Source organism: Erigeron canadensis, chromosome 4 (assembly GCF_010389155.1).
Source record: "Erigeron canadensis isolate Cc75 chromosome 4, C_canadensis_v1, whole genome shotgun sequence".
Classification (NCBI taxonomy): domain Eukaryota; kingdom Viridiplantae; phylum Streptophyta; class Magnoliopsida; order Asterales; family Asteraceae; genus Erigeron; species Erigeron canadensis.
The window spans coordinates 139,546-153,195 of NC_057764.1; the positions used below are offsets into that span (position 1 = coordinate 139,546).

The window sequence follows — 13,650 nt, forward strand, 5'->3', positions numbered from 1 at the left end:
ATGGTCTTAGACTCTGACGAGGTTGTAGTGGGTGCTCTCGGTCTCATTTTTTCTTCCATTCAAAAGGTGCGTCCATCTCTCTACCGTCTCCACATCCAGACACGTGCCACCGCTGATTGCCACTAGTAAAACAAACAAATGACAGCCGCCACCCAGACAAACACTGTCGTCATTCTCTGTCAAAATCCCCTCTTTTACCCCATTGTAAACCAAAGTTGTTCGATCTTGATTATGGTGGGGATGGGATGGCCGGATCTTTATGGTTAACGATGATGGGGTGATCATAACACAATCCGATTTGGGGATTAGGGTTTGAGTATGATTATTATTGAATCGTGTTCTGAAATCAATAAATGTATATATGCATCTAGTTATATCTAGTGTTGATATGTGTTCGGCATTGAAGTTAGACATTGAGTTACACTTTCACATTTGCTTTCCGGAAAAAATTGTTGTTACCGAAGATAGTGCCGGAAATTAGCCGGAGAAGATGACCAAAGTGTAAAGTTGTTGGAGTAACCCGGTAGGATACATCGAGTGAACAAAACAGAGAGGTTCTTACATCAGTTTTAACACTTTTGTTGGTTACCACATTACATAACCATTCACTCATAGTTGGTTACATTCCGGTGCCTTAATCCCTATTAATTTTTACGTACAATGTGGCATTACCGGTTACAAATAGGATGTTACCCGGTCGGATACGTTAAAAGAACAAAAATGGAAGGTACATACGTCAGATAGCCAATTTGAAAGGTCACTACATTACATAACCATTGAGACATAGTTGGTTACGTTCTGGTGGCATAATCCCTAAATATAAATGAGGAGGATAGTTGTGGCCAGGTGAGTTAGTAAGGAGTTTCATCATCATAGTACATTAGTCCTAATACTAGTAATACACAAATGAGAATGAAAAAGTGTGTTGTTCTCTTTTTTAAAATTATATGACCGAAAAATTGGGCTTGGCCACTTGTTCCTGCCATCTCATGAGATACTGACGAAATGGGAAACAAAACATTTTTATCTGATTAATATAACCATAATAACAATATATTATATATATACATATATTGTTTGGTGTAATTTGGCTTCTTTTGTGAATAGCAATCATAAACAAATGGATTCTTCTGCTGTTGTTTCACACGAGTCGTTCAACAGGAAATAAAGTGACATTTTCATTTTGTTGCTTTCTAATCGAGTAGTAGTAGATGAATAAAAGTGATTTTATGATGTACTATTTAGCAGTTTTTAGTGTTTATTCTTTATTGGCTTATCTTAATTATTGGTCGTCTATAGGTTGTCGGGAATACATAATAAGCTTGGTAAAATATTCTTATTTGTGGTTTGTGAAGCTCTTAAAGGTAAGATAACTTACTTTTGTCACGCTGGGGGACACAACAAAACGTAGTTTTAATATAACCCCTTTTAATTATTGAAGTTATCTCATGCATATGTGTTGTATGGGATTTTCTTGGGCGGTTATTTGGAAATTTATTAATTATGTATGCTATATGGATAATGATGTGTGATGGTGAATGTGACGTGTGTTTATTGTTGGACTTGTACACATAGTACACTAGACTTATTTAAGTTGCCATGTCACGAAGCACGTTAGGGGCCCTAATAAGTGTTAACGTGGAATTTATCGTGTGTTTAAGTCTCGAGCACAACGTGGAAAAGTGTTAAGCTTAACCCACATTAGTCCAATGGACTCTTGTGTACATGGATCACTCGGGGGCAATGTACATGCTTCCCGTGTGACTCAATCATCGTGGAAAGAGTATACTGGGTGGAGTGACACCATACGTGCGGAAACGGTTTGCTCATGGATTTGGTTATGCCTATCCATAACGATGCCGATGGACCCCGAAAGGTTACCCATCATGTCGGGTGTGAGGTTCCTCAAGGTCTTATGACCGCCTACACACAAATATTTTATTGTTGACTATAATGGCATAACTATACGTGAATCACGTGGAACGTGGAAATTGTGTTGTAACGTGGAATAATAATGATTGCTAGGCACTTTATAGGATTAAATATCCTTATGATGTTGTTAACATGGAATTGGGTGATTGTGCCTATACATATGTGTGAGATATATTTCTTTATAAAAATGTTTTAATTGGCAATCCTTGTTTTGTACTAACCTGTTATCTTACTCGGCTTTTAAGCTGACACTTGTGTTTTGTGGAAAAATGTTGTGCCCTCAGGTTAGGACTTGAAGCTGATCGGTAGATGGTGAGATGGGTAGCTACTTATGGAGCTTGAGGATTGTGGCTTTAGTTACCCATAGTTGCATTTATTTAAGTAGACTTATTATTTAGCCGTTTGACCATTGTTATGTCGGTTGTCTTTTACGTTGATTGTGGATTTCATTTGGGCTATTGTGATGATATTGTTGGTAACACCTTTTAAGACATTTATTATGTTTTTATCGATTCCGTTACGGATCAAATGAGATTTTTGAACGACGCTTCCGCACTTTACTTAACGGAGTTATTGTAAAATCCACATTTTTATAAGCAGGGTGTTACAGTATTCGTGCCCGATGGAGAAATCCGAAACCCGACATTTGTGGTTCTGGTTCGGCTCTGGGTTTGGGGGTCTCGGGCCGGGTATAGGGGTGGTTCTAAATTATTTTGCGGGTTCGGGTCCAAGTATGGTTTTTGTAAAAAAAAAAATATACCCGACCCATATACCCGAAACCCATACCCATATATCCGACCCGCAAATATTACATCTATGTATAATATAATATTAATAGTTTTTATATTCCCAAGGATTTTTACAAATATGTATAATATAACTTGAGACTTTCAATTCTTTTAAACTTTTGTCTCCCCCTAAAACCATTCGATATTCAAAATTTTAATAATCAATGGATTATAAAGATTATAAATCTAAGCTCATACTTCCTGGCAGACCATTCATATTTTAAGTTTTGGGTTTTTGCCTGATAATAAGGTATGTAAAATTGATAATAATGTTACAAGTAGATGTGGAAAACGGGAATGGACTTGCAATGGGTCCAAATGCACTTGGCAGTTGGGTCAGAATTGAGAGTTTTAGTAAAGGTTAAAATGGATCGATTTACGTTAATTTCAGACCATTTAACCAGTCGCATTTTTAACCAAGCTTTTGAAACTTCCCCGTTTAACTTGTCAATACCAGATCATTTCACCTCTAGGTGTAAACCTCACACGAGTCACACCTACAATCTGGAAATTAAAATCACTTTGTTCTATAAGCAACTCCAAGTTCTACAAAGTTTGTTGCTATTGAATCACATATTGCTTCAACACATGAACCTTCTTGATTCAACAACGTAATACTGTTAGTGTCAAACAAATATATTTGTTACCTTTTATTATTTAAGCAAGTGCAACTAATGAAGTTAGTCATGTGAACGTTTATAGCGTCTATATAGCGGTTTTGGTTCTTGACATTTCTTTCGAGTAACTTGGCCAATCCAAATTTGTGATTGAGGTTATATCTTACGGCTGCTCTATTTACTACTAAAATGACAGATTTTCACATTTTCTTTTAGGTAGCCAGCCTTGGTCCTAACCAGTTATGATATGCCAAAAAAAGGCTACTCTGGACCAAAGGAAGCAAAAGCGAGAAAAGCTGAGAACTACTACAAAGAGCAAACGTAGGAAGGAAAGTGTTACATAAAACTTGGACATTTTTATTGTTTGGGTTTGCAATGATTTATTTTACGCCTTACTAGCATGGTACTCGCGCGTTGCGGTGGATATCATGGTTCAGGCTTCTCATGTCGCGATTACCAAAAAACGTAGGCGTGGACAATTAATTACGCAACATCATACAATAATGTGTATTTTGTTTATGGTAATTAATGCCAGACTATCAAAACAATGAAAAGATATTTTAAAAAAATCTGGTCGTTCATATATTGTTGCAAAAAAGGGTTGTATTTACATGATTATGTGAAAGAAGAAAGATTTTGGGGAATTAAGGAATTGATAATCAATTAAAAAAAATAATTACCATATATGGATAATAATTCGATAAGAATTTAAGAGAAATAGGCATGTAAGGGTGTTAGTTCACATGGTACTTTGTTTTTTTTTTAATTTGTGTGAGGACATTTCTGATATTTCCTTCTGTGTAACTTTTGGGGCTATAATTTTTAATATGTAGTATAGATAAATATATGTTGGATATTAGCACTTTTGTTATAAATAAACAAACATGTTACGTGTGCTTAAGTATACATTTTAGTGTGTTTAACCTGGTCAACGACCGGGTATTGATCTAGTTATAATTACCATGATGATAATGAGGTAATATTTAGTAAAGAGCCATTTACTTCTATATTTATGTTTTACCTCTTTATATTAATAGTGTTTTTATAAAAAAAAATTAATACTGTAGGTGATAAATGGGTAGTTTGCTGAACTTGAGAAATCAATGGCATATTTTCGATGTTGTGATAGTTTAAACCTAATTAGATTAAACCCGTACGTTACGCATGGTAACTGAAAACATAAACAAAATTACAATAACTGATAATTAGATTATTATTCATAATTTATGATCATATAAAAAACTGACTGATACAAACAATAAGATTATAGTTTATGAATATATGATATATATATGTCAAATATTTAAAAACATGACAAATGAAACATACAACAAATATTTTATAAATCATAAAAATCTTTCTTATGAGATATAATAATTAAATATAATATCATAAATATTTTTCAAAAAATTAAACATAATATAAACAACAATCTTATTTAATAAAAGATAATTATCATTGAATAATAGAAAAACATAGTATAATATATATAAACATCTTTGTACTTATATAAAAAATTGAAATATATATATTAATGATTACGATTATGATTGATGATTAGGATTAAAATTGATGATTAAAATGATACATGACAATATAAATATATCAATTTTAATTGATAAAATGACACCTTATTAAAAATTCAATGTGGTAAAAAAACTAAAAATGTCACTAAAAAAACATATCTTATTTTAATTAGTTATATAGAAAGACTAATAGAGTAATAGTAATAGTGACACTAAAAATATCCAAATTAATTCAAACTAAAATTCTTTTGTTAACAATACTAATAGCCTTAACTTTTTTATGAAGAAATCCATTTTGATAAGTTTAAAGAGATATGCATGGTTTAATTTTTATACTATTAAGTAATGTTAATTAGGATAAATAATTAAGGAATAATTTAAATCACATAGAATGATTAAAATTAGGAAATCAATGGATATATTACACATAATGAAAAATTCTTACATGACATTCACTCATAATTGCCAATTAAACAAAGAATTATTTTGTTTTAATTATATAGATATCAGTTGGAAGCTTGTAAATGTTGGAAGTTCATTATTGTTTGATGTTTAAATTGGTAACTTATGAATGAATAATAACGGGGATCCCTGATTCCCGTGGGAAAACCTGTTAACCCGACAGTTAGTTAGTAAACGGGTGTCAGTCGGGTATGTGGGCGGGTATGGATGGGGTCTTTAATTTTTAATCGCTCTGGATCCAGGATTACCATAACCCGGCTCGTTGTCATCCCTACCCCCATCCCACTATTCCTTCCTCTCTAAAATCCGGTTTAGACAATCCACTACCTATGGTATCTAGGCCTTCAATTCATACTGTATTTGGGAACGTTAGTTGCTTTCAATTGAAAAATTCGTTGTTCCAAAAATGTTTACTAAATAGATACCATAAAGTACGAGAACAAATTAGACACTTTTTATACAGATTGATATCACATTTATTAAAAAAGAAAAATTCATGTTTCTTTCGACGCTTTATATATTGTTGTATATATATATATTTGATATTTGATTTGATTACAGGTATCAAATAAGTAAAGACATGCATATATATATATATATTTTTTTACATTGAGTAATAGATCAACCATCGATTAATTGATGGATTAATACTTGAGATAATTCTAGACTTTGAGGTCCGAGTTTAAATTTGGATGTGAGAAGGATAGATGCTTCCCAAATGGTAGATATGGATTTTTTAGAATGTATCCAAATTTCATTATTGATTGAAGTTGGGTATATCTTTACTCCCTTATAAAAGAAATAGCCTCTTTTTGTTTTAGGTAATTTTACCTTTGAATTACCAGAATTATCCTTGATTTTTTATGTTTTGTCCTTAATGAATTACGAGAGTAAGTACCCGCACGTTGCGACGGTGAGATGGTAGGGATGATAGGTCATAAAGTGTGATAGGTCATAGAGTGTGATAGCCAAATGCCTTAACCGTACGGGTTCCGTCCTCGGACTTAAAAAATCGTCGAAATAATATCGAATGACATCTCTAATGAAAAAACATGAAAATTTAAGAACACCCATATAATTTTTATAATTTATCGATGTACGGTTTTTGAATGAATTGGAAGAATAAATGATTTATAGAGGAGAGGAAAAAAAATGATTGGTTGAGATTGAAGGAGAGAGAAATAATATTATACTTATTTTAAGTAAATACAAAATAAATAGAGGGCATTTTGAGAAAGTAAATGTTGAAATTAAAATTTAGATAAGGGAATCTGCTTTATAATATAGTATAGATAATGAATTATAATAATAATGTACACTCTAAACCTTTATTTTAATAATTAACACTTTAGGCACTTATCTTTTAAAAATTTCCACTATCACAATTACATCAACCTACACCACTTGACACCGCCACCACCACCAATAGTACCATCACCGACACCACTAAACCTTCTTCCCCACCATTACCACCACATTGCACGGGTACCATGCTCGTTAATACGTGAAACCGATCGATGAGCCAAATTTGTGTTCCAAAAAATACATTGTGAAGAATGTATTATGTAGGATTTTAATTAAAACAATACATAATGTTTTTCTACAAACTATTAAAACATGCATGTAATGAAAAATACGAAAATAATATTATTGATTACATAGTTATTTACAGTAGTTATTTTGTCCTTCAAAATGTAAACATATATTAAATTGGATTTTTATGTTCGAAAGGCTATAATTACGCGTTATCTTCCTCGATATTCAACAGCACGCGACATATCATTAAAATCATCGAACACTATAAGCGAAAAAAATTACTTCGTATGCTAGCTAGCTATATGAAAACATTAATTACTCTTGGCCGCTAGCTAGCATGAGAAGATCGATATGGCTAATTGGCTATATATGTCGTACGTTGTAAGCAATTCTTTGAAATAAAAAAATTACATCGCTGTATATGGTAATGATTATGATTATACAAAGCATTTATTTTAGTTGCTACAATTAAAAATTTGAATTTCAAATCTCTTTGACTTAATTGGCCGGGGTGATCGAAGGGTCGTCCGTAGTTATTATATATACACTAGTGCATGTATCGAAACACCACACTAGCTACCACCTATATATATATATATACGTGTATATATAATAAAATAATAATAAAACAAACTGGTTGGAGTTTGAATAAAAGGTTGATCTCAGGCTACAAGTAGTAATCCTGCTTTTGGACGTGGAGGTAAAACCTACAGCCTCCTATATATTATATCAGACTCATATACGTATTGTATATATATATATGGATCTTGTAGTTAATTAAGTTGGTTACTTGGTTATATATATATATTGGTTATATATATATATAGAGACAATCAAATAAAAACAGTTTTAATATATATATATATATATATATATATAGGGACAATCAAATAAGAACAATTTTAATATATATATATATATCGTCGGGATAAATCACTGGTAACACGTAAGCCATCACCAGTATAGCCGATTGAAAACCTCCATCAAATCTCCATATATATATATATATATATATATATATATATATATATATATAGCGTAGAGGTCCAGATAAGGTTCTTAAGGAGAGAAAGGAGACAATGTCCGTTTTTTATTTTTTTTAGCTTGTTTTTTTAATATATTTTCGTATTTTCACTTTTTTTTATTCTTTTTTTAATTAACTCAATCCATAAAAAAATTTAGAAAAAAAAAAATTTCTAACCCGAGTTAGTAAGTTATATATGTAAGGTACGGTACGGGCTTCACCTTTAAGTATATTAATAAAGGGTAGCTAGTGGGAGTGATAGGTCATTGAGGGTGATAGGTCATAGAGGGTGATCGGTGTGATGGGGTGATCTACTTTACGGGCTTCGCCCTTAGCTATCATGGCTTCGCCATAATCTGAGAGGCTTCGCCTATAGCTTACGGGCTACGCCCTTTATAAATAAAATATTTTAAAATTTTTTTAAAATTTTTATATGAAATTGGTTAATTAAAAGAGAGAATGAAAAAACTGAAACACGGACAAAAAGTTAAAAAAAAGCTAATATATATATATATATATATATATGGATGTTATCATTCGTTTCACGATATAGAAAACTTGGATTAAACTGCGCACGTATATTAAATTGTATATACTAGTCACACAAACAGGGAAATTGACATGCTAAAATGAGATCGAACACATAATTATTTAAAGAAAATATATAACTGAGATCTAAAAACACCACATTTCAATGTTTATTACAGAGCATATATATATATATAAACGATAGTTATATATATATATAATGATTTGTGCATTTTTATATATATTATCTGTCTGGATTGTTGCGGCGCTTTCATTTGACATCTATTATATATAGTATTCGATTTAGATATATTTGTTTGTTAGTGTCATTTCTTTCATTTGTATATATCGTCCGGTGGTTTCTGTTCACCGCGCGCCGGTGGCCACATTTTGTAAAGGGTCGGTATATATGAGCATGAGTACGTGTTGGAAAGCACATGCATGCATTTATAAAATACTATAATTAACTCACATTTATTCATCATTTAATGTTTAGGCTTAATTTTGATTTTGAACTTTTTGTCTTCCTAGCTAGCTTTATAAGACTTGGTGGATTAATTTAGTTGAAGTCCATTAAAATAAGATTATATATATAATTGCTATATCCTCTCGGGATGGGTATATTCATATCTTTTGTTGTCTTGTTTCATTTCGTATGCTGATTAATATTAATGCTTGTGGCTAATTAATACTATCTCATGGTCAAAATTGGAAGTAACAAATTCAAAGTTTTTTTTAAAAAAATATTTTTATGTTGTTGATGTAAGACACATATGGTGGTGTGTTAATTTTATAGATGGCTGATGAAGCTTTGGATTTGCCATGCGATTTGTGTGGGTTCGTGGGCTTGGAAGATGGTTCTGATGGCTACTTTTACTGCCGGGGTTGTAGCGCCCAAGCTGATGGAGTTCGGGCCACTGCTGTTGAGAACGATGACCTGCTTTTGACCAAAGATAACGTCGCCTCTAGTTTTCAAAGGCGTGCATCCGTTGTTAAGCCAAACCTGTTATCCCAATCCCAACCCCGGTCGCAATTTTGGGAAACTGTGTATAGGGCCTATGAGGATGATGCCAAAGCGAGTGATGCTGTGGGCCCAACTGAACCTGATGACTTTGCCACGAAGCCAAGAACTCTATCTTATGAAGATTATTGGACTGAGCTTAGGAGGAGGTACCTGATGGGAGTTCAGATAATGATCCAATTGCAGGTTATGGCTTTGGTTCAAAAGTTCAATGTGAATCGCATAATCGTTGACATGGCTCACTCCATTTGGTTAAACTTTGTGGCATCAACTAAGGTTTTAACTGCTGACTGGCTTAACGTGGTTACTAATAAATCAGAATCTCAAGTACAAGGTATTTTTTCTTTAAAATAAAAATTATATGCCAGAGGTTTGTATTGTTTCAATGTGCTGATTTTTGTAATTATACTGTTGCATCTATATCATGTTAAATAAATAAAAATTAGCTTGAGAAACATAAGTTAATTTTATTGATGAAATAATATGTGTTGAAAACAAAATGATGAAAGCACAGTGACTAAACTGCTATTGTTGACCAAACATCACCAGAATTGTTTCGATTGATTAAATAGCAAAAGGTTTGTCAAGATATATCATTAGTTTTTATACATTTGAACTTTTATATATATATATATATATATATTTCTTTTTTTTGTGGTAATGATCAGCATACTCTTGTTTCATATTCAGGGGAAGTGGAAATTGTTAAGGCTAAGGGTAAACATAAAGCCGAACCTCATAATTTACTCGGGAAACGTCTGATCGTAATATGGTACCAATCTTTGAGCAAGGAAATACCTTTATCTTGCTCTTTAATGATTTCTTTTCTGTCGTGTCATTTGGCAAGAGAGCCGATTCTGCCAACAGATATAATTAAGTGGGCACTTGAAGGCGGGCTCCCTTATTTTGCCGCTTTTGTAGAAATAGAGAAACAAATGGGGCCTCCTACTAACGCATGCCCACTAAAATCAAGTTTTATGTTTGGATGCAAAGAGGCTATTTCAGTCCAAAAGCTAGAGTCATCTGCTGCTTCTATAGCCCATCGAATAGGATTGAAGTTACCTCCGGTCCACTTCTATGCGATTGCTTGGCGTTATCTCAAACAACTGTCTCTTCCAGTTGATACTATACTTCCTCACGTACGCCGAATATATGAGTGGGCTATGCCTCCCGAGTTGTGGTTATCAACTAACGAGTGCAGGCTTCCTACACGTGCATATGTATTGTCTATACTTATAGTTTCAATTAGGATTCTTTACAATATACATGGTTTCGGGAAGTGGGAGATGTCATTGCCTGGCACCATCAAGAAACGAGATGGAAAAAAGTCAAAAGTTGCGAATGGTTCAGCTGCAGAGGCTGATAATATGCAAGCCACACCAAGGTTGGATGCTACTCCTATTTTACTTGTACTCCAATCAAAATACAATGAGCTCATTGATACAAGTGGTAAGCTCTAATTACAAATTTGCTTACTATGACTCACCTTTTGATTTGGACAAAATTCAATCATCGACTTTCTTTTATTTCATTAGGTGGAGTTTGTTTATATTTTTAGCATTGTCTTTAGATATTTGTGTTGTTTATATTTGGCAGATTTCTCCAAGGATTTGGATGCATATCTTAAATTCTGTAAGGATGTGGTTTTCGCTGGTGTGGAGGACGACCTCTCATTCGAGGATCATGACGAATCTCAGATTATAGAGGACCTTATGGCTATTTATAAGAAGAATGAGGTATTTCTTTCTGCTCCTTGTTCTTTTTAATGTCGTTCTAACACCTGCCTTGACTTCGGGCTCACAAAAGCAAGTCAGCTTTTGGAATTACTTGAGTGATCAGACACCTAAGGTTATTAAAAAAAGGGGGTTTTTGGATGTTTAGTTAAACCAGTGACAGATGCCCTTCTATATATCTATATAAACCAACAAGTCCGAGAAAATTTGAGAATCAACATGAAAAACACAGTAAACAAAATAGACGGAGAGTGAAAATATGTTGAAATCGGCTAAAAATGAAAGTTGTCCTAAATTTTATATGGACCAACATATCGTTTGTCAACTTTCTGCAAAGTACTAAGACTCCCTCATGAGCAGCCAATTTTTAGTTTTTTTATATTTTCTAAGTTGAATAATTATATATGTTCCTAAATTGCATGTACAATTATACTGTAATACGTACTTTCATATAAATCAATAGTTTTATTATGGTATACATAAAGTTTTCTAGTTAATCATATAAAACTGATCACATCAAAGAAATAGATATACCACGCACACAGACTGGTGATCGTAGGAGCCCATAAGTTTGCATTAATTTGTTTATTTCATTTTTGATGATTCATTGCAGGATAATAAAGCAAAGGAGGCACCCTCATCCACAAGCACTAGTAGGCCCCTCAAGGGACCCGAACATTGTTCAACGAGCAAGACGAAGAAGAAGAAGAAGAAGACCAAGGCAGGACCTCAAACTGACAATGAACAAATCACCCTTGAACCTTACGAGTCTCCTAAAGAAGCAGCAATAAGGCAAATGATATCAAATATGGAAGAGAACAACTTTACTTATATCCCTCCAAGGTCAAAAGTAAAAAAACACGATTACATACACTACACACGGAAAAAAAAAGATGGGGCCTATGTCTATGCTGCACATGCAGATTATTACATTCTGTTGCGTTCTTGTGCAAGAGTGGCTCAAGTTGATGTCAGGATTATGCATGATGCAGTGACGAGTTTTGAGAGGCGTTTGGCTTGGTTAGAGAAGAACATTGAACACGTGTTAAAACAAATGCCTTTTTGTGACTCTTGCCCGTCCTGCAACGGTGATGAGATGGATATAACTGAGTGAGATTTACTTAGATTTGATTGATATGCTTTAATAATAATTATGACTGGTTCATATTTCAGTGATTGTATTCTGTTTTTGAGTTCAAGGATGTTTGTTTTTTGGAGACAGTTTTCATCGGTTTACGTTATGTTGCTTTTTAAATTTTTGGAGCAGTTTTCATAGTGATTAGTTTTGGTTTTTGCTGTCGCGATTACATATTTTTGAAAGATTATACTTACAAATGAGATTCAACCGCTCAAAGTTAAAATTACTACTTACCGACTTACCTTTGATGAGGGTGGGACATATTAATTCTACTGTCAGGAACAATGGTTTTGAGAGAATGAATGGAGATCGATTTTATCCACAGTTTTGGGTGAAACCGTAGGTTTGTGACCAGCAAGTCTTGCGTTTATAGTTTCTTATTGAGGTGGCTTATAACACCCAACCTATACAAAAGATCTATGAATGAAGACGAGAAGGACAAGATTGAACCAAGATCTAGAAGAACTTTAAACAAACTGTATGTCATAATCATGCCTGACCAGCCTTATTCTTGTTCTTACGGAAGCAGCCAATAATTACCAATTTGTAAGACCAATGAGGAAACAAACCCATTTGATCTCCAACCCATAAACCACCCAACCAAAGATACAAACTGGACAGCAGCATACCACCATAAACTTTACCCAAGAGCAATTAATCCCGCAGACCTAAAGAAAGATTTAGGACTCACAGGGAAACCAAAAACTGATAACCGGCCGTCATAATAATTATATAACGGGGCCCTCATTTTTTATTTTTTTTAATGATAACGAGGCTAAAATCCTCTACTGGGTTCGATGTATTCAGAATCGGCCGGTCGAATCGGATTAAGGGGCAGTTCAAGGTTTAACTGGTCTAATCGATCTAATTACCGGAAAAAACAGACATTATTCTTTTATTTAAAAATAATATATAATTCAATTAAAAGATATATATGAGTTTAGTGAAATATGACAATAGATATATGAGGGGCTAGTAGTGACAAGTTATAAAAACAGTACCATTTACAAAAACAATATCAAATAAGTTAAATGGAAACATTAAGGACTATTATTAAGGAAACATTAAGGACTATTCGAAACAACTTCTCGGAGGTTGTATCTAAAGGAAGTATGAGTTGGGGTTGGAGAAAACTTCTTCAAGTTCGTGATATCGTTAAACCCTTTATCTGGAAATGTATTGGTAATAACTTAGACACACATGTGTTGAGCAACACCTGGTCCTCTCAGGGTCCCCTCAGAGTTGTAATTACACCAAAGGATATTGTTAAAGCGGGTTTCAATTTAAACTCTAAAGTTACTAAGCTTGTAAATGATGGAGAGTGGAATTGGCCATGGGCCTGGTA

The 13,650-nt window shown here is 33.4% G+C and overlaps 1 protein-coding gene across 1 annotated transcript; it reads left to right on the top strand.

Annotated features, from left to right (window-relative positions):
• The first annotated feature begins 9,209 nt into the window (after positions 1 to 9,209).
• Positions 9,210 to 12,302, top strand: LOC122595254 (TATA box-binding protein-associated factor RNA polymerase I subunit B-like). Its single transcript, XM_043767590.1, is given in 4 exon segments — positions 9,210 to 9,768; positions 10,125 to 10,883; positions 11,031 to 11,170; positions 11,781 to 12,302. Coding segments are annotated over 4 exon segments (1,980 nt in total).
• Positions 12,303 to 13,650: the final 1,348 nt, after the last annotated feature.